Raw genomic sequence first — 21,840 nt, 5'->3', positions numbered from 1 at the left:
ACTTTCTGGTTTTCAGCATTTTGATTGTGATGTGCCCAAGCATAGGTCTCTTTGTTTTGATCCTTTCTGGGGTTTGCTAAGATTCTTAGGTATCTAAATTAATATTTTCTACCAAACTTGGAAAAATTTCAGCCATTTTTCCCTCAAATATTTTTTCTTCCCTATTTTGTCATCTTCTCCCAGGACTCCAATTACATGTGTGTTTCATTGCTTGTATGCTCCCATTGAACCCTTAGGCTTTCTTTTCTTCAATCAATCTTGCTCTCGTTCTCTGTTTTCTGTTTGTTCTTCAGGTTGTAAACTTAAAGAAAGGCTTAATGAATCTGGACACAGAGCAATGGAAAGTATCTGATATTAAAGTTATCTAGTGAATTTTTCATATTGTACTTTTTAGTTCTAGAATTTGTTTACTTCTTTTTGATAGTGTCCATCTCTCTTCTGAAATTACCTATCCAGAGAATTCCCTGGTTATCCAGTGGTTAAGACTCTGTGCTTCCACTGCCGGGGGCCTGGGTTTGATCCCTGGTTGGGGAACTAAGATCCCACAAGCTGTGTGGCGAGGCCAAAACCAAAAAAAAAAACAAAAAAAATTACCTATCCATTCACTTGTTATAACCATATTTTCCTTTAATTCCTTGAACATAATTATAATAGTTGTTTAATAGTTCTTGTCTGCTAATTCCAAAATCTGGATCATCTCAGGGTCTATTTCTAATGCTTGTATTTTTTTCCTCTTGATTATGGGTCAAATGTTCTTGCTTCTTTGCAGGTCTAATAATTGTCTTATTATGTTGGGTGTTACGAAGTATACATTATAGGAAGTCTGGATTAAAGGGTATTTGTTCTGATAGGGAATTCCTGGTAGATTGGTCTTGTTAGGATGGGCTTATGCATTCTTTCTATCTTTCTGTTTGTCTTGTCTGTCTATCTGGGGCAATTATTTTCATTTTGAACTTAGTCCAAGTGCATGGCTCTACAGCGTAAGGCATGGCCTTCCTGGCAGCTAAGTGAATGTCTGAGGCGCTTAAGAAGAACTCTTTCTTCTAGGCAGGCAGAAACTCTAGTCTCCTGGCATTGGCGTGACCTCACAGAGGCTTCATGGAGTCTGACCCTGCTCACGGACAGTGAAGTTCTGGCAAAGTCCCTTTGGTAAATCTCCACAAGATATTCTGGGTCTACCCTCTGCTATTCCTCCCAAATTCCAGCCGTTTCTGCAACTTAGAACAGTCATCTCTTCCTCTTCAGTTCAGTGAAACTTTAGTTCTGCTTGGGCAGAAGATGCCCCCAGGCAGAAAGCCAGGCCAGTAGTCCCAGGCTCTCCTCTTCTCCAGGCTTACAGTTCAGCCCTGCTTGTCATTCAGTGCCTGAAAACAGCTGCTTCCTATATTTTGTCCACCTTTGCAGTTTTACAGTGGCGGGCGAGTCCAGTACCAATTATTCTTTCATGGTTGGACACAGAAATCTGGTAGTTGGCTTGTAAGCTGTGTCTTCTCATTAATAATATTACCGTCACTTCATGTTCTGTTTTTTATCCTGTGTGGAATATGACTGATTTTCTTTTGACAGATCCTTGATTTCTCTGTTGGCTGCAGTGTTTTGTTTTTTTGTTTTGTTCGTTTGTTTGTTTTTAGAATTTAAAACATATTTTAGGGCTTCCCTGGTGGCGCAGTGGTTGAGAGTCCGCCTGCCGATGCAGGGGACACGGGTTCATGCCCCGGTCCGGGAAGATGCCACATGCCGCGGAGCGGCTGGGCCCGTGAGCCATGGCCGCTGAGCCTGCGCGTCCGGAGCCTGTGCTCCGCAGCGGGAGAGGCCACAACAGTGAGAGGCCCGCGTACCGCAAAACAAACAAACAAACAAACAAAAAAACCGTATTTTAATGAGAACACTTTCTCACCATCTTTAAATAGAAATGACTTGCCCTTTTTACTCTGGAGCTGCGAGGCCATCAGGACTTACTCACTTCCTGGCCCGTGGGGTTCTGAAGCCGCCCCACCACCAGCTCTGCAGTGCTCCTGAGACAGGCGCTGGACACGTCCTCCTCTGTTGGGAGACCTTGTGGCAGCCTCAGGGGCTTGATTCTTATCAGATGTTTAACCACTTTCAGTTTTGCTTTCACCGAAGGGGCATTCTTGTGAACTTGAAGGGTATGTGCTTTTTGTAACCCAAGCACCTTTATTATATCTTTCTCCCAATGTGGACGCCTTTGTACTTTATATTCTGGCAACAATATGCAGTTTGTGAGGTTGCTGTGGATCCCCACCATGTTTTTCATGATCTTCAGGTGAAGGCTGGAAAACTTTATCTGGAATTCTTGACTTCGCAAATTTGTGACGAATCCAGTCTGTACAAACGAGGGGCTCCACACCTTTTGTCACCATTTGTAGTCTGCCTGGGGGCCTCTGAACTATTGAGCGCAAAATCCCTGCCATGAGTGTGGTGACTGTTCTCCTTTAGGGACAGCAGTTCCTAAATGTCTTTCAGCCTGAATCTCACCACTCAGGGAAGCCAGAGTAGAGAAAGGACTTGTTTTTTGTTTTTAAATTAATTAATTAATCTATTAATTTATTTTTGGCTGTGTTGGGTCTTCGTTGCTGCGCGCAGGCTTTCTCTAGTTGCGGCAAGCAGGGGCTACTCTTTGTTGCGGTTCGCAGGTTTCTCATTGTGGTGGCTTCTCTTATTGTGGATCACAGGCTGTAGGTGCGTGGACGTCAGTAGTTGTGGTGCACAGGCTCAGTAGTTGTGGCTCGCGGGCTCTAGAGCGTAGGCTCAGTAGTTCTGGTGCCCGGGCTTAGTTGCTCCGCGGCCTGTGGGATCTTTCCGGGCCAGGGCTTGAACCGTCATCCCCTGCACTGGCAGGTGGATTCCTTACTGCAGCGCCACGAGGGAAGTCCCTGGCTGCAGTGTTATATTTGATTCATGTTAACTTTTGTTCCAGAACCAGCCTTTTGGTCCATCAATTCCAATTATGTGCAGTTGTCTTGATTTTTTTTGATGATCAGTTTAAACTCAGAGTTTGGTACACCATTCTGCCTACTTTTAGTTGTTCAAATTAGGGATAAACTAGCTACTTCTTTCAAATAAGTATTTTCTTCATGAGGAATTAACATGTATTTGTATGTAAAACAGGCTTTAAACCTATTTTCAAGAGAGCTTTCAGAAGTTAAGGCACAGTATGGTTTCTTTCTTTCCTGTAGTGGCATCTCCCTCCCTCCCTCCCTCCCTCCGTCGCTCATATTTGCAAAGCATTTTTTACCTTTCAGAGTGTTTTCAGTGGCCCTTTGCTACCATTCACACGTCTCTACTGCACAGTCTGGTTACCTCTTGACTGTTTCACTGACCCCTAATTCTCCTTTCTTCCAAAAATCTCCTGGCCAATCACTTCTTCAGTTTAATTTTCCTAAAGTTGAGTTTCTCTAATGTGAAAAAACATTGACCGTTCCGTGTTGCCTTCCAAAGTCCTTAGCTATTTCCCAGACCACCTTTCTAGCCAGATTTTGCATTTTTCCTCCCTGGAGTCTCTGCGTGGGTTCCTCTCACTCACAGTGCCCTTCCCTTCTCTCCATATACTTTATCCTTTTCGTCGTCCTAGCTCCTCCCTCACCACAGTGTCACTTGGTAGAAACCTTCACCAGTTCCCCGTGCCACTGTATTTACTGTTCACACCTGTATTACAGGTGTTGGCGTATATCTTGTCCCGTCTCCAAAGACAAGAAGGCATGACTATCAGTAAATATATCTCCAGGAGCACCTGGTTTCCTCCACGTAGTAGATAACAAATCTGCCATTCACCTCTCATACGTCCCCTATGATCTTATGCTCGGTGAAGAGTTATTTCCATTCAGAGAACGAGGAAACTGAGAATACAGTGTGGAAATGACGTCACACACAAAATCAATGATTGATTGCAGGCAGCTTCCCTGCCTTCATCTAATACGGCCTAAAATTCCTTTAGTTGGCTTCTGAGTATGAACCTACATCCCTTTATATTTGGGGCACGTCCAGATTCATCAAAAAAAAAAAAAAGGGTGGGAGATTTTGCGTCGGCCTCTGTTTGCTGTCCTTGTGGGCATGGCTGTCGCCACGTTGAGGAGTCAAAGGGTAAACATGGGTTCCTAGAGCCCTGCTGTCAGGGGTCACGCTGCTCGTCCTGACGCCACTCAAGACCCCATGAAAACATGCTCTGTTTTGTTATGTTCTAAGAGTGACTTGGTATCACCGCAGGGATCCAACTCTCTGTTACCCTCTCTTGTTTCAGGCACTTTGCCTGAGTAACTTGGCCATGGGGAAGACCACCACAGGCCAGATAGTCAACCTGCTGTCCAACGATGTGAACAGGTTTGATCAGGTAAGCTGTCCCTGGGGGATCCTTTTCCATTCCCTGTCCTTACTGTGTTTAGCTTTTGGGGATGCCAGGTGGCCAGGATTCTTTTGAAGACGTAAGACAAAGAGTTCTCTTTATTCAACTCTCATTTCTTCTGCGTGCCTATGAGATGTAACAATGTGTATTGTCCTTTAGATGAGAATTTAATTTTTCTAATAATAAATCGGCAGCAGTGTTCTTGCCCAGCGTGGTTAGCGTCTCTAAGGGTGCTCCTGGAGTGGCCCTGCCTGACAGGGGCGGACTGTGAGGAAGCCCTGAGCTCATTTGTGGGATGGACAAAACTGAACTCTTCCTGGCACTGCCGGTCCTCCTCTCCCTGGACGTCCCTGAGCATCACCTGGGGTGGATACTTGATTTCTGCTTTAGCAGGTTTAAAACCCACTGTGATCATTTCTGTTTAGGTTCCTGTCTGTTCTTTGACAGAAGATTGTTTCTAAATTGTGTCCTCACTGGTCTGGTTTTTATACATTCCTAAGAAGGCTTTGTTTTTCTTCTTTTAAGGTAACGATATTCTTGCACTTTCTGTGGGCAGGGCCACTGCAGGCTATCATAGTGACCATCCTGCTCTGGATGGAAATAGGAATATCATGTCTTGCTGGGATGGCGGTTCTAATTATTCTTCTGCCTTTGCAAAGCTGCATTGGGAAGTTGTTTTCATCACTCCGGTAAGAGAAACACTGGTGTAAAAAAGTGTTAATATGCAACTGGTAACATCCACCATCTGCTTGATGCTTTTGTTCAAAAACAAAACAAAAATGCCTTCTTTGGTCTCTTTGCATGTGTTGTAGACCCTTTAGGCTTAGCCAGTAGATGCTCCAGCCTTAAGCTGAGGTTTGATCCTGAGGCGGGAAAGGTGACAGCATTCGCTGGCTCCTCCCGGCACCGTACCTGAGCAAGTAGCGTGTCCTTAAGCGGAATGTACATTGAACAGTGTTATTTAAGCATTATTAAATAGTAATGATCTTACAGGCTCAATTCCATATGCATCTATTTTTGTTATGCTTGTTTGTTAGAGCCATTTTCAGGTGTGTATATGTTTGCATCTTGTTTTTAATTCAATGTTTCCATTAAGCCCGAGGGCAAGATCGATCTTAAGTATGTCTGTATAAAGCCCCGCATTCCTAGCAGCCTGTGTGATAGAAAAGTGGCTGGTGACGAAGAGCCTCACGCTGCCTAGTTAGACGTGAAGCAGGTCCCAGAGGGTTGGTGGTTGGTCATTGTGCAGGTTGTCAGGTGATGGAGATGTTGTGCTGTTTGAAGCTCATTGAGTTCTTGTGTGTGTGTGTGTATGTTTCCGTGTTTTTTTTTTTTTTTTTGGCGATACGCGGGCCTCTCACTGTTGTGGCCTCTCCCGTTGCGGAGCACAGGCTCCAGACGCGCAGGCTCAGCGGCCATGGCTCACGGGCCCAGCCGCTCCGCGGCATGTGGGATCCTCCCGGACTGGGGCACGAACCCGCGTCCCCTGCATCAGCAGGCGGACTCCCAACCACTGCGCCACCAGGGAAGCCTCGTGTGGTATTTTTTTTTTTCTCTACTTGGAATTTCGTTTCCTCTTTTTGCTTTGGAGAGATGTTCCTTATCCTTTGAGGCCCTGTTCCGATGCTACCGGGTCTCTGAAGGCCGTCTTGTTCTCCTTTCCCAGTAGAATTTACAGCCCCATCTTTTCTGCTCCCCAGCACTTTACTCCTATTTTATTACAGCACAGCCACTGTCTTCCTGTTAGAGTCGGCTGTCTTTCTGCCTCCCCTACCTGACCGTGACATCCTTGGGCAGATGGTTTGTATCTGATTAATTCTGGGTCTTCATTAGCGGATACTGCAAGTTCTCCAAGTTACTTCTTGAATTGGGCTGAATGGTTGGCTTCCTAATTGAAGTCTTCTCCATTTCTACTTTGAGTAGGACCTGCCTGTCTGCGCAAAAGAGCTGTAGGGAATCATTTGATCCCTGGTCTCTGGCTGTGCCACTGTTGCTGCTGATAAGGAAAGTTGGGCTGTGGTCACTAAGGCTCATCTCTCACATCTGTCCCTTAGGAGTAAGACTGCAGCTTTCACAGACACCAGGATCAGGACCATGAATGAAGTGATAACTGGCATCAGAATAATAAAAATGTATGGCTGGGAAAAGTCCTTTGCAGACCTTATTACCAGTTTGAGAAGGTAAGTGTTTGTATATATACAGCATATTTTCATAATTTATCTCATATTTACTGAATGGTTTAGAAGTCTTACCAAGTTTTCACATTAAGATGAACTTAACTACTATCCACTCCACCCCCAACATGAGGCAGTGGGGTTGAGTAGAACAGTGGAGACGTCATTTTAACCTGCTCCTCCATTTACCATCTTCTTAAAGGAAAAAAAATATATGCCTCTTACTTATACAGAAATTAAATTCCAAGCATTTCTGTCTTTAAAAAAAATATTTATTTACTCATTCATTCATTCATTCATTTTTTTTTTTGGCTGCATTGGGTCTTTGTTGCTGCACGTGGGCTTTCTCTGGTTGCAGCCAGCGGGGGCTACTCTTCAGGGCGGGCTTCTCATTGCCGTGGCTTCTCTTGTTGCGGAGCACGGGCTCTCGGTGAGCAGGCTTCAGGAATTGTGGCACGTGGGCTCAGCAGTTGTGACACACGGGCTTAGTTCCTCCGCGGCATGTGGGATCTTCCGGGACCAGGGCTCGAACCCATGTTCCCTGCATTGGCAGGCGGATTCTTTTTTTTTTTTTTTTTTTTTTTTGCGGTACGTGGGCCTCTCACTGTTGTGGCCTCTCCCGTTGTGGAGCACAGGCTCCGGACGGGCAGGCTCAGCGGCCATGGCTCATGGGCCCAGCTGCTCCGCGGCGTGTGGGATCCTCCCGGACCGGGGCATGAACCCGTGTCCCCTGCATCAGCAGGCGGACGGACTCTCAACCACTGCACCACCAGGGAAGCCCTGCAGACGGATTCTTAACCAGTGCGCCACCAGGGAAGCCCGCAAGTATTTCTTAATAGCACAGATTCCAAATAAACAATGATTTAAGATGTTGACGTCTAAAACGATATTTAAACTAAAAGTATAATTTATGTTAATGTAGCACAAATGGGGAGATTATATAAAGGTTGGGTACTTATATTGGGCCAAACTTTATGAGTCAGTATTATTCATTCCAAACAAAGCCATAAATATATTTTTTGCTTTGCTTTGTTTGTAGAGTTTTTTTCCATCTTTGACTTAAATATCTGATGAGTGCTTATACTCCAGCCCAGGGTACTTAGAATTCTCTGGCAGTACCGTGTCAGCTCTCACTTTGTACCTTTGTGGGTGCCCCTCCCTCTGCTGGGAATACACTCATCTTACTTCTTCTCTGGCCTCCGCCAAGCCCGACTGACTCCAGCTCATCTTCTCAGGGTCCACGTGCGTGTGACTTGCCCGGCCTCTATTGCTCTGAGTTACACGCCTCTGCTCTGCGCTCCCGCGGGGGCCGTGCTGGCGCCTCTGTCTAATGTCTTGGTGTCTCATAATTTTGGGGTTGTTTTCTCTATTCTTTTATGAGTTTGTCAACTCCTGGAGGGGATGGGCTGTGTCTTTCTGTCATCAGTGAGGAGCCCGGCACAGGACTTCTGGTTATGAATGGATGTTGACTGAATGTTCAAACCCAGGCTGATTGACCCAGAATGTTTAAAATGAGACACTAAGCCTCTGTTTAGTTGGAAGAGTGAAGTGGTGATGGAGTGTGTGGTCTTTGTGTCGGGCAGGCCCCGGGTGTGCACTGTGTAGTGTCTCCGTGATGTGAGGGATGGTTTATCTTCATCTGTGTCCACTCCCTAGGAAGAGGCCACTCACACAGGGCACTTGAATTCATGTCTTGGATGTTGATGCTTCTTTTAAAATCTATTTCCCGCTCTTTTCCAGGAAGGAAATTTCCAAGATTCTGAGAAGTTCCTACCTTAGAGGAATGAATTTGGCATCGTTTTTTGTTGCAAGCAAAATCATTGTTTTTGTCACCTTCACCACGTATGTGCTGCTTGGCAATGTGATCACGGCGAGCCGTGTGTTTGTGGCGGTGACACTGTATGGGGCTGTGCGGTTGACAGTCACCCTCTTCTTCCCCTCGGCCGTCGAGAAGGTGTCAGAGGCGGTCGTCAGCATCCGAAGAATCAAGGTTTGCTGACAAATAACTTTATTCACTTGTAGGTGGATTTTACCTAAAATGCCTCCTTTTATTTGGTGTCACTGTGTGCCGGTTAGGTGAGATCTAACTCTCACTGCCTAAGCTGGTGGTTGTTCCAGAAAGTCTTTAGTACTCCCGTCTTCTGACATAGGGTGCGTTATAAATATCTTAAGAGCCTGCTCATCTATGGGCAGTAGTATAAGTACCAGCGGTACAGGGCTCTTGTCGAGTAATGACTGCAAGACGATTAAGTTGTCTGAAAGTAGGAGAAGCAAACAGATCTCATCTCCTATGCTAACTCCACTGACTAGTCCTGGGGTGAATAGGATTCCTCTCTGGGCCGGGAGGGAATGAACATGCTGAGAGGTCTCTGTTCCTTGGGTAGGAAGCATGGCCTCAGTCTCACTTCATTCTCTGTGTTTAAAAATGGGTTCTTTCCTCCGTAGATGGTTTGCTTGTTGATTTCTGAGTATGCCTTTTCGATCTACCTTTTAGTCCCTGTTCTCTTGTCACTTACGTGTAATCCTATCTCTAGCTGCCCTCTTCCCTTCAAACTTGTGATTCCTACCATACCCACAGTCTCTCTCTCTCTTTTTAATCTGTCTGTAAATTGCCAGGGGTGAATAATTTACATCACCAAGATAAGAACCTGTAAATACTTAAGGAGTTGTGTGTTTATTAATTGGTGTAAAATGAAGATAAATTGGCTTTGTGAGCCGGCCTGGGCGTGAGCTTGAGTGTCTGGGCTTTACAACACATCTAATTTGTTTTGTTCCTACTTCTCGATAGTGATGGATGGCCAGTAATAGATCTCTTGTGAAGTTAGATAGCTTTGGCTGTGATTTTTATTTGATCATTCAGCCGTCATAAAAGGTTATGATGAAGTTTCTATAATATAAAAAGCTATTGCCCATAAAACAGATCGGTTATATGGGGTCAGTTCTGTTCCCCTGAATTTCATTCTTTCTTTTCTTTTTTTTTTCTTTAATTTTATGTATTTATTTATTTATTTTGGGCTGCGTTGGGTCTTCGTTCCTGCGCGTGGTCTTTCTCTAGTTGTGGCTAGCAGGGGCTGCTCTTCGTTGCGGTGCGCGGGCTGCTCAATGCGGTGGCTTCTCTTGTTGCGGAGCATGGGCTCTAGGTGCGCGGGCTTCAGTAGTTGTGGCGCATGGGCTTAGTTGCTCCGCGGCACGTGGGATCTTCCAGGACCAGGGCTCAAACCTGTGTCCCCTGCATTGGCAGGCGGATTCTTAACCTCTGCGCCACCAGGGAAGCCCTAATCATTCTTTTTGATGGGGGCTTCTAGTGACACTGTTAAGGGATGGTCCATGCAGTTCAATAAAATTTCTTTTATGAAGCTTTCACATCTCGAAAGAGGACATTTAGGGATATCCTTGAACTGCAGTGACGCTCTTAGTGACACAGTAAGCTGTCCAGATGGAGGCTTCACACGTGTGTTGTGCTGCTGTGGTTTTGTTATTGCTGCTGCCGCAGCTGCTGTCTTCAATCGGTGCTGCCGCGGTTGCTGTGTGGTCCGCGCGCTCCTGAAGCCTTTGCATGTCATCCCATTTAATCCTGATAGCAACTGAATGGGATAAGCATTAGTGTCCCCACCTTACAGATAAGGAAACAGGTTCCTATAACAGGTGAAATAGCTCACCTATCCTTACATAGCTAGTAAATGACAAGTAGGATCCTGCCCAAAGCCTTTTTTTTGTTGTTGTTGTTTTTGCGGTACGCGGGCCTCTCACTGCTGCGGCCTCTCCCGCTGCGGAGCACAGGTTCGGGACGCGCAGGCTCAGCGGCCATGACTCACGGGCCCAGCCGCTCTGCGGCATGTGGTATCCTCCCAAACCGGGGCCCGAACCTGCATCCTCTGCATCGGCAGATGGACTCCCAACCACTGCGCCACCAGGGAAGCCCAAGCCTGGTTTTTTAAACCATTGTTACATTGCCTTCTTAGTACCTTCTAGCATGTGGAATTTCTATTTAAGTGTTGTTTTCATCATCTGGTCTTAGTCCGAAGACCTTCAAAGTTTCCATGTTACTTGCAGAATCAAAATTTTAAACTCTACGCTCCATTGGCAGCTCTGTTTCACAGCGCACGACCCTCCACTCTGCTGGGGGAGGGGGGAAGACGGGTTGTCTGTGTGACCTGTCACATTCATCCCTGGTTTTGCCTCACTTTTTGGGCCTCCTGGGTTGCCTTCTTATCAGTCCTTGATTTAAGCAAATGCTGCTGAGCCTCCAGCAGCCCCATGTCCCTCTCCCAGCACTTTCGTTCGCGCCAATCTAGCGCTTCCATTTGTGTGCACGGCCAGCCCTGCACGGCCCAGCATCATGTCAAGTGGGGTGGTCGTGTTGTGACTCCCCAGGAGTATTCTAAGCCCCTTAACAGGAGAGATGGATTGTGGGCTGCTTTCAGTTTTGGGGCTGCAAAGTCACCTGGAATACTAAGGGGAGGAGAAGAGCAAGAATTTTTGTTCTTCCTTTTCCTGCTTCTCAGTTAGATGTGTTAATGCCTAATTAGAAGATGAGGACAGCAGCAAGAATGGAAGAAAACTAGGTGAGGTTTGACCATAGATGGGCTGGAGGCGTGGTGGGCACGTAGAGTTTAGAACAGAGTGTGGTTTAAGCCCTGCTGCCCCACTGCCTTCTGCAGCCTGGGACTCAGGAGACTGGATGGGCCATCTTCCAAGATTTCCACTCAGGTCATGTTTGGGGGTCCTAGGAAGAAAATCCACCACCCCTGGCTACCTTGGAGGTGGTGCGATGGTCCCCTTATTTTTCTCTTAGTAATGAAAGGGGACTGAAGGTCTTGGCATTGAGCTACTGCAATAGGATTAAAAATATCTTGTCTTAACTTAAACGCACTAAAAGTCTTCAGTGACTTTTACATCCAGTAAAATGTGTCTCTGAGGTTATATTGTTCACAAAGCTGCTTAGGTTTTCCCCTACCAGCTCCTGGGAAGTCAGTCTTTTTGGCTGCAGTTCTGACGTTGATACTTTCCCTCATGATGTGTTCTGGGTCTGCACTTCATGGCTCTAATGGCAGTTTAATTTCACCTTTTTCATCAGCCTGAGTCCTGGGGAAAAATGCAATCAGCACTTCTTGCAACTTTACAAGCTGGTCATGTGTTGAATGGAGTCTCATTTAACCCCTGGAAGATTGTAACTTCTTTGCCTTAGCAGACCTATTATTTGTAGACAAGCGCTCAATAGATTTAATTCCTCATTTAAGGCTTACTTTTTCTTTTTTTTTTGAAAGTGGGGAATTTCTGTTCTACCATACATACACTGAATATTGAGGTTTTTATTTTTTACTTTTTGGCGGTACGCGGGTCTCTCACTGTTATGGCCTCTCCCGCTGCGGAGCACAGGCTCCGGACGCGCAGGCTCAGCGGCCATGGCTCACGGGGCCCAGCCGCTCTGCGGCATGTGTGATCTTCCCGGACCGGGGCACGAACCCGTGTTCCCTGCATCGGCAGACGGACTCTCAACCTCTGCGCCACCAGGGAAGCCCTGAATATTGAGGTTTTTTATCTTGGTAACACGCTTAAGGTAAAATTGGAATTTCTGTTTAGACAAGATGTATAACATACACGTATAACCTTTTGCTCGTTGCTCTGTTAGCTCAGACTATGTAAGGCTGTAGCCACGCAGTCACCGGTTGGACTGATTTGAACAGCCATGTAGTCTGTTCCTTCCCTTAGCCTGATACCCATGATGGGCCAACTCTGTGCAAGGCTTGGTCTCAGATGGAGTTGGGACTGTGTAAGTGCAGGAATCACCCAGTGTCTCCCCTCTTTATGACTTTATATCCCTATGAGGATTCAGAGGTCGGGAGGTCAGTGCCAGCCTGGATCCTCCTGAGCTGGTTCCCAGGAGGATTAGCATTTGAGATGGCCCAGAAGGATGGGTGGCGTCGGTACTCAGGGTGTCCAGGCAGAGGCCACTTGGGGATGTGGACATAGGTGCTGATGGCTCACTGGAGGGGTTGAAGCGTGCTGGACACTCTCAGAGGTGTTGTAAGGAGATCAGGAGGGAGTGGTGTTGGGCGAGGGTCGGTGGTGCTGGGGAGGCCTGGGGAAGGAACCAGCAAAAGAAAAGGCATATCAGTATTTGAAATGGTTAATAGAAGAGATTCTGAAATTATGTTGTTTCAAGAGGAAAGGAGAATTGGGAGAGGGATGAACTGTGGCAGAACAGGCGAGAGCTGGTACCTGGCTGACGATGGGAGAGGTGGTGTGGAGAGAGAACTCAGGCTGCAGTGGTTGAAAACCTGCAGAGGAGTCCTCAGACCACTGTCCATCCTACCTCCTGCTGGACACGGGCTCGGGGCGGGTAGGAGCGGCCGTGCCCAGTGTTCCGGTTCTCAGTGAGCCTGGATGAGAGGGGGTGGGAACGAAAGGATAGAGTCTCCTGCCAGCTTGTCTTTGAGAGAAATGCAAGGATCTCGTCTTCCTTTTCCTTCACAGAAGCAGGTTTTTTTTGTTTGTTTGTTTTTTAAATAAATTTATTTATATATTTATTTATTTTTGGCTGCGTTGGGTCTTGTTGGTGCCCCTGGGCTTTCTCTAGTTGTGGTGCGTGGGCTTCTCACTGTGGTGGCGTCTCATGTTGCGGAGCATGGGCTCTAGGCACGGGGGCTTCAGTAGTTGTGGCACACGGGCTCTTAAGCGCAGGCTCAGTAGTTGTGGCGCATGGGCTTAGTTGCTCCGCGGCATGTGGGATCGTCCCGGACTGGGGCTCGAACCCGCGTCCCTTGCATTGGCAGGCGGATTCTTAACTACTGCAGCACCAGGTAAGTCCTCATGTTCAGTTTCAAGGTGTCAGCAGGGTCACAATTCCTCTGAATTCTATAAGGGGGAATCCTTTCTTGTCTCTTCTAGCTATTGGTGGCTGGAGACAAACCTTGGTGTACCTTGGCTCCTAACAGCCATCACTCCAGCCTCCGTGTCCATTGTCACATGGCTGTTTTCTGCTTGTGTGTGTCTCTGCGTCTCTCTTCTGATAAGGACACCAATCATATTGCATTGAGGGCCCACCCTCGTCCAGTGTGATCTCACCTGAATTTATTGCATCTGCAGCAACCCTATTTCCAAATAAAGTCACGTTTTGAGGTAACTGTGGTTAGGACTTCAACATAGCTTTTCTGTGGGGATACAGTTCACCCCATAACAAGTTCCATGGCTAGTATGATCCTCCAGGGTGTTAGGGACCCAGACTTCTCTCTTGTTACTCCTCTGCATGTGGCCTTGACCCAGCTGGTAACCTCCGAGGCCCAGGCCGTGGGGCGGATGAAGGTCCCGGACGTTGTCCCTTTCCACCGGCCTGGATGTAGTCACGCGGCTACACCCATCTGCTCGGGAGGCTGGAGAGAGAGGGCCTCCTTCCAGGCTGCCAGGCGCCAGCTGAAACCTGGGGTTTGTTTCTTGTTGAATTATGTGCAGCATTTGCAGGGCAAGAGGGAGTTTTCCTGTATATGATTATGTTAGTTCAGTAGTGGTTCGCAGGACTTGGTTTTATTCAACTGAATTGCATTGAATAGCTGCTAAGGGGTGTGAAAATAGCAAGCAGTGGAGGATGTGGCCATTCCTGCTGTCGAGGAGAGAGGGCGTTGACTAAGGAGAAGAGTGTGAATAGATGCTTGCAAACTATTTTTTAAGAGACAGAAACTTAATAAGAGCATTTCATTTTTAGAGCAATGATTTGAGTGATAGTTAATGACAAGCAGTGATTGATTTAACGTGCATGAGGAGTAAAGCAGAGTGTACTTAAGTGCCCAGGGAAAGGTCGCGACCCAAAACAGGCAGAGCCAGGGTTTTCCTAGGTCTTGTGTTCCCAGCCTGTCCAGTGCCACCTGATACCTGCAGGCCTGGGAATGGCCTTCCTCTCCGTGTTCCTAGCAGTGTTGTATGGTGCTTGGCACATGGCGGGATTCAGTAAATGTTTACGGAATAATTCCCTACAACTCTTTTGTTTATTGTTAGTAACACAAAAGTAAAACAATGGAAATATCAAGCTTTTAAATGTGTTGGAGTTTGCGGCCACAGTTTCTCCTTAGGGTGGAACCAGTACACTTGTTGAGAAAGTTACAAAGACAGCCTCAGGGCCAGGAACTCTTTATTTGTCATATATGTAATATATATCATACTATACCGTACACTATCTGTAGACTTTATTGTATATTGTTGTAATAGTATATAATATTCCGCATATTACGTAGTCTGTTCTGATGTGAACCTACACGTTAAGTACAGTTGGCAAAATGATATGTAGGCTGTGTAAAGTTTTTTACTGCAAATTCCAAGAAAGCAGTTATTGTTGTTTATGCTTTTCTCCTGGAGTTTAAACAATCTGTGTTTTTCCTTTTTCTGTAGAACTTTCTGTTACTTGATGAGATAACACAGTGCAACCCTCAGCTGCCATCAGATGGTAAAATGATAGTGGACGTGCAAGATTTCACTGCTTCTTGGGATAAGGTAACACAGCCTGTGTACCAAGATTGTGACTGCTAAAGGACAGCAGATTTATCGGAGAACTTTGAGGTTTTACGCCTGGTGCAAAATGTGACCTGCTAATTTACTGAAAGTATGTTATAAAAATTCTCAAAATCAGGAATTGGTTTGCAACTACTGGAGATTAAGTGTAAAATCAGCCTAAGACATTTGACATGTTGCTCCCGCTCTCGTTTTCAAGAGAGCTTTCAAAGTATTAGCACATTTTGACCTTAAAGTCCATATGTTTGTAATGTTAGAATTTATATTGATTGTGGAGAAAAAAAGCTGCAGTATGGAATGAGTTAACTAACAAATATACAACCAGTTGTTACAGACCAGAGGCTTTGGGGAATCAGTGTACCTTTTTTGCCTTGATGTTCTCAGATCATCTTATTACATACTGAGGCCATGATTTAGGACTTTGCTTTGGGGCAGGGTGGGGCTCCCCCATCCTAAGCTTCTCAATGGTTCTGGCTACTTTGGTGGCAGCCAGGGACGGGGAGGCGACAGCAGGAGGGCATAGTGAGCACCCGTGATTCCCAGTTGAAGGCTTGCACTGTGTGGCAAGCTGACAGGGAGAACTGGCAGTTCCGAACACTTGGTTTATTTATGACGTTCAGGCAAACAGGAAAAAGAGCAGGGTCGGCTCTCAAAACTGCGCACCTAGTGCAGCCCCCTTTTCTGACGACTGAAACATTCCTGCCTCCCCGGTTCAGTGGTCCTCTGTGGATCACTCAGTGAAACAGAACCCATACCGCAGGAGAGGGCATTCCATGTGGGGAATACTTACGCAGAGCATGAAAGACGGGGGAAGAAAAAAGCAGAAAGGGCAAAATGAGATTAGCAGTGATTAGCAGTGGTGGGAAGCCGCTCCCACCCCCAGAGCTGGAAGGACTCAAACGAGGTGGTGCCTCTACCAGAGGGTCCACCATCCGGTGCAGAGCCCAGGAGCTCGACTGCTGGTGGGAGTGGAGACCACAGTGCAAGTGTCCGGACTGTGCAGACTCCTCGTGTGTGTTCACGCCTGTCACACCAAGTGTGGTGCCACTTGCATCCTGTTCACCTACTTCTGATTCAGTACCTGCTTCCCCACCGACAAAACAGTAGTATGTTCCCAAGTAAACAAAAATATACCCCCTTAGCTTTCGCACATGGAAACTCTAACAAGGTACCGTATCTGACCTGATGGTTTCTCCTACCTTAATAGTGTAGATTTACCTCCTGCTTGGTATTTCTCATCATAATACACTCGAAGCATTTATGAAAAGCACCATTAGAATTCCATTACGATGGCAACTCTTTGTGAATGGTAACACATACTTTGTATGAAACATTAACAAAATCTCTTATACCAAACTACGCGGCATTATAAAATGAGCTGTTTTGTTGTTCTTGCAAGAACGTGATAACGTGCTCTCAGACTTCTGTGTAACTTGCAGTGTAGTACAGAACACCCTATTCTGTTGTCCTGGCCTTGCCTATGGAAGGCTGTGCCCTGGGCTGGGTCATTAGTAATTAGGGCCTCTCAGGTTAGGTCATGGGTGAAACATCCCTCGGGGATGGGGGAGTGGCACAGACCTTGGGGATTTTTGGAGAGAAGCGGAGTCTGAATGAATCCCCTGCTGGGTTGGGAGGCTGGAGATAGACATGGGCTTTCTAAGCTGCTCCGCTATACAGCCCCTTGGGCAGGGGGCAGAAGGTTTCAGGGACGCAGGTCTCATTCATGAAATGATGGGACTTGGTCTCAGTCTTTAAGGTTTAAAATAAATGGTCCTGTGGGAGCCTCCAAGGGACAGGGATTTCAAACTGTGTGTGGCAGCTGAGTGGGGCTCAGCTGATGATCCTGTGTAATCCGCATGCCCTGAGCCTGGATAACCAGGAGAGGACAGACCTCAGTACCATGGGCTGTCGAGTGCTGCCCCCTTCTGGTCACGGCAGAGCAGTGCCCGATCCTGAAGCCTGAACAGGGAGGGAACTCAGTGTCTGGTCCTGACGGACTGTGAGGTGTGGTGACAGGGAGCTGATGTTTGTAAGTGGCCCACTATTTTGGCGTCTTAACTGAGTGAAAAGTGGTAAAATAAGAACCCTAAGTGTCAGAGAAGAAGTGGAGAAGCTTAAATGTTTCTCATGTATTAAAGTCTAGCTTCCTATTTATCGATAGATTTGTAATTCCTGTAACATCTGGGGCTAGTGTTTTGGTGATGAAGAGCTTCAAGCCTGAACAGGGAGGGAGGTCCATGTGTTTTGCCCCGACAAACTGCAGGGCTGCAGCAGGAAGCTGTGTTTGTAGGTGGCTCCTTATCGTGCAGTCGCAACTGAGTGAAAAGTAGCAAAATAAGAATGCAGGTGTTAATCAAAAAGAAAGGAGTGGAGTAGCTTTAAGAAGATGTCTCGTGTTAAAATATGGGGCTAGTTATTTTGATGATTAAAAATAATTATTTTTTCAGTAGCTGCCTGTATCTATAATCAGTTCAGTTCTTTCCAGAGAAATTTTCCATTTAGAACATTATCCAGACTTCTTATCCAGACCCTGTGCTTTTATTAGTCTTTTGGGCATTTTACTTAATCATACGTAACCACTTTTTTTTTTTTTTTAACATTAGCAGTTAAGATTTTTTTTAAACACTTAGTATATGTAAAGAAATACACATACCCCTAAGTCTCTTTATGATAGAATTTACAGTTTGTTCAAGAACATGACCTGTGATTGGCACGATGAGTACTTTATCCGTCTCCTTTGTGTTAGACCGTTTGCTGTGACATGTACCTCCGTGGTTTGTTTTTTTTTTTTTAGGGTAGAAGTACTTTGTTGTCCCTATTTACCCAGAATAGGTAATGCATGTAAGGGGTACAAAACTGAGGCTTGATCACTCTAACCTACTATGTTATACATAATCCCCCCGCCACCCCCATCCCCCCCTTTTTTTGGTTGTTAGTGTTAAATTGAATCTCTGGTGACATTGGAGCCTTGACTGCCATTTATGTGACTTTATTTATCAAGAGCAACTTTATCATATAAAGCGCCCCGTTGCTTGCTGACCATTACTGAGATTCATTCTTTATCAAGTGAAAATAAAGAGATAGGTGATGTCAAATTCTTAGTAGAGGACCAGCCATGATATGTACTTACACTGCCACCCTGTGGAAGGGAGTGAAGTAAACAACACCAGTGGCTCTAATGAAAACTTACAAATGATTAAAAACCTCCCATACTGGATATTCTATTAATTATATTATATTAATAAGCTAGTGTGCATCGTGGAGTTTGCATTTCGAGGACGGGCCGTGTCATTGCAACTACTTAAATTCTGTGGGTGTCTAGAGCTCTGTCCGTATGAAAATCTGGCAAAAGAAGTAGGCTTCCTAAAGGCAACTAAAGCTGTTTCAAAGGTGTTTTTTGATGAAGAGGCCCCCAGGACTCACTATCTTAAAACAGGAAGGATGAAAATGTGGGTTATATTAGCATATCAGTGACTTACGTTATTTTCTCTACTTTCTGAAGTTCGCTTTTTTATTTTATTGAAATGAACCGTAAACTTAAATTTGTAAACTTAAATTTACAGGCATCAGAAACCCCAACTCTACGAGGCCTTTCCTTTACTGTCAGACCCGGTGAGCTGTTAGCTGTGGTCGGACCCGTGGGAGCAGGAAAGGTAAGTTACGATGCCTTTCGGCAGCTTGATGCAATGCCACAGCCCCTGTGAAATTCTCAGAGTCGAGCCCAGAGCTGTAGGTAACACAGTTTGAATTGGATGTATCTCAAACAGCATTTCTCTGTTGCATGGAACATTAGTTTTGCAAGAAGGTTGCATGTCCAAATAAACGTGCATAAATGCCCATTTTGTTTTCCTTCCTGGTGCTTCCCGTTACACAGTTGGGAACTGCTTGTCGGGACTTTGGACGTCTCAGTGAAGGAAATGATTTATGTGACAGCTGTTCAGGACAGACTGAGACCGTGGGGACTTCTTTCTGTCACAGTGGGCCCTCCAGGAGGTCTGGAGGTTGTAATGGCTCTTCCGGGAAGCTCTGAGCATTTCCTCATGGGACTTGAGTTGGTCCCGTCAGTGCACGTGTAATGAGTGTGCAACCATGTGCTGGAGCTGAAGATACAGACGTGAGCAAGCCGCAGACGCCTCTGCCCTCCAGAGGCAGCCGGGTTCTGGGGCGAGACAGATACGCAGGCAGATCATTTCAGCCCAGTGTGGTGAGCGCTGTGATGCTGTGGACACAGACGCGCCACCTCTGTGTGTTGTTAAAGATTTGAAGGACATGTGCACGTGCACTTGGTCTGAAACAACAAAATACAGGAACCTAAACGTGGGATATGTACACGAGGGGGTGATGATTTAAGTTATGATGGAGTTTTGCTCTTTGGACACGACTCACTTCAGAGTATTTTAAAAAATAATCATCTTTCGGTATATTATTCATAGAAAGCTTTATTTAAGAACAAGTGTTTGTCAAGTAAAGGATACCCGGATGCAGGAACAACTGCACTAAACATCAGATACATGAAACTACACGTTCTGCTGGGCTGCTCTGCTAGTTAAGGATGTTAAACATTCTAACTTAGTCTTTGCTGAGTAGAGCATTTCAGTTGCGGGAAACTCTTGGGCAGTTTAGATTGTCATAGTATTATATTAATATTCCTTATCAATCAATAGTGTACATTGACCAGTAGTGTTATTTTCAATTTTTTTGTCTCAACTGCCACAGCTGTACTTTATCCTCTTTTAAAGGAAAGGGTTCTATCGTTTATCAAGCGCCCAGGGTGGGGACAGTTGTTCTGCGGGGCGTGTCCGTCCTGAGTGCTGCCTGTTCACGCGTGTGTGTTGCCATCTGTTTCAGTCGTCACTGTTGAGTGCTGTGCTGGGGGAGCTGCCCCCGAGCCAGGGGCTGGTCAGCGTGCACGGGAGGATCGCGTATGTTTCTCAGCAGCCCTGGGTGTTTTCAGGAACTCTGAGGAGTAATATTCTATTTGGGAAGAAATATGAAAAAGAACGATATGAAAAAGTAATAAAGGCTTGTGCTTTGAAAAAGGTGAGTCATGACTTTTGAGTTATATATACTGGAATTTCAAATGATGATAGTGTTGGTTTAAACTACAAGGTTTGTTGAAAGACCTTTTAATGTTGTTTAATGCTTTTAAGCTGGTCTTCTGGATGAACATGTACACACGTATGCTACCGTTTGAATTCTGATGTGGTAACGACGCTCACAGAATGCCTTTTTGGGGGAGGGGACTGTTTCACTTTGTGAAGTTTCATTTACTTTTACCTTCTTTTTTTAATGCACAATTACAAAAATTTGTGAAAATAGAGAGCACAGTTTAATGAACTCTCAGTTACCCACCCCCAGCTTCAGCCAGGATTGGCTCGTGGCCAGTCTTGCTGCATCTCTACCCCTGCCCACTGCTGGCCCCACTCCCACCCCAGATTATTCTGAAGCAGATCCTAGGCCTCAGATTAGTTCATCTGTAAACATTTCGCTAGTTTTCTCTAAAAGATAGGAAAGCCTCTGGGAAAAAGTCGCCACGTTATTGCACCTGAAAAGTAACCAAAATTCCTGAATATCATCAACCTTCGAGTCCGTGTTTGCATGTTGTTAATCATCTCAGTGGGAAATTTCTTTAACCATTGGCTTGAGTCGGGCTCCACGTAAGGTCTGCGCCTTGCACTTGGTTGATGCCTCCTCGGTCCCTTTCATTCTCTAGGTTTCCCTCTCCGCTTCACTTTTGACTTGTAATTTATTATTTAAAGAAAAAGTAATGCTTTAACATTTCTTCTTAATACGGCCTGTTTTCATTGGGGAAGAGATTGTTTTCAGAAATGACATTGAATTTCATAGAAAATGGAAAATGAAACATTTCTCTGTACCTGGGGATTTAAATGAAATTAGTGAATCAGTTATGCAAACTGAACTTAGCTTGTAGGATAATATAATTTAGTGAAACAAAAGAAAAAATGTAAATACTGATAAATACTGTGTTATTCTCTTTGGTTATAAAAATCTGAATAATGGCGTTAAAGAGCTCTTCCCCCCTCCCCCCTCCCCCCGGGGTCTGGGTCAGAGCAGTCTGAGCTTCCTACTGTTCTTTTATACTGTGAGGAAAAGGCTGGGACAGGGTTTCAATGGTGTGGTGTTAAAGGCCTGTGTGGAAATAGTTACTCCGCTTGAACAATGGCTTGAACATCATAGACTGTGTTAGATGAGTAGCATTTGATGATGTTCTGGGCACAACACAATTGTTTGCTTGTTTAATGGGCTTCTGTTTCCTTCTCGTGAGTTATGGTTAATGGGAGATATTTCGTTTACAGAAGTGAAGTAAAGTTGACAGTAATGAGGTAGAATTTTAAAAAAATGATATACGAAAAGGGGAAATGCAAATGTAAAACAGTAAGAAAAATAGCTCTCATTTATTCAGAGTCCACGTGGAAGTCATTTTTCTGTTTGTCACTCACGTGCAAGCACACATGACAAGGTGTATGAGTTATTAATCGTTTACAAGGCTCTTTGATGTTACCGTCCTCATTTTATAGTTAGTAAAACTGAGGCTTGAGAGATGGAATGCCTCACCTCTACATTTGCAGCTCAGGTTTAAGACCCAAGGGGGTCAGTGCTTTGCCCCAGCCCCGTGGGGTGATGGGACCAGTAACTCGGGCCGTGTTCTGGGGCTTCACCCACCCTCGGGTGTCCCTGCGGCACAGACCCTGGTGGGAAGGGGCCCCTGCAGGACTGGGCTGCACAGCGATTCTTCTGTACGTGACGTGAGGTTTATAAATACATACTGCTCTCCTGTTGTGC

General features: G+C 45.7%; 1 protein-coding gene and 1 pseudogene across 6 annotated transcripts in view; one reads left to right on the top strand and one right to left on the bottom strand.

Moving 5' to 3' along the window:
* LOC307176444 (ATP-binding cassette sub-family C member 4) overlaps positions 1 to 21,840 on the top strand; it is a 214,113-nt gene that overhangs the window by 69,248 nt on the left and 123,025 nt on the right. For all 5 annotated transcript variants that reach the window (XM_079902549.1, XM_079902547.1, XM_079902550.1 and 2 more), the window contains exons 5-11: positions 4,259 to 4,348; positions 4,886 to 5,049; positions 6,415 to 6,540; positions 8,275 to 8,524; positions 14,917 to 15,018; positions 18,600 to 18,689; positions 19,885 to 20,076. In XM_079902549.1, coding sequence (XP_079758675.1) covers positions 4,259 to 4,348; positions 4,886 to 5,049; positions 6,415 to 6,540; positions 8,275 to 8,524; positions 14,917 to 15,018; positions 18,600 to 18,689; positions 19,885 to 20,076 — 1,014 coding nt within the window. The remainder of the gene's footprint in view (positions 1 to 4,258; positions 4,349 to 4,885; positions 5,050 to 6,414; positions 6,541 to 8,274; positions 8,525 to 14,916; positions 15,019 to 18,599; positions 18,690 to 19,884; positions 20,077 to 21,840) is intronic.
* On the bottom strand, positions 1,949 to 2,447 carry LOC307176487 (large ribosomal subunit protein uL30m-like; annotated as a pseudogene). Its single transcript has one exon. The product of its transcript is annotated as a large ribosomal subunit protein uL30m-like (transcript).

Source organism: Stenella coeruleoalba, assembly GCF_951394435.1.
Source record: "Stenella coeruleoalba genome assembly, chromosome: 18".
Classification (NCBI taxonomy): Eukaryota; Metazoa; Chordata; class Mammalia; order Artiodactyla; family Delphinidae; genus Stenella; species Stenella coeruleoalba.
This window is presented reverse-complemented; position numbering and strand designations above follow the sequence as displayed.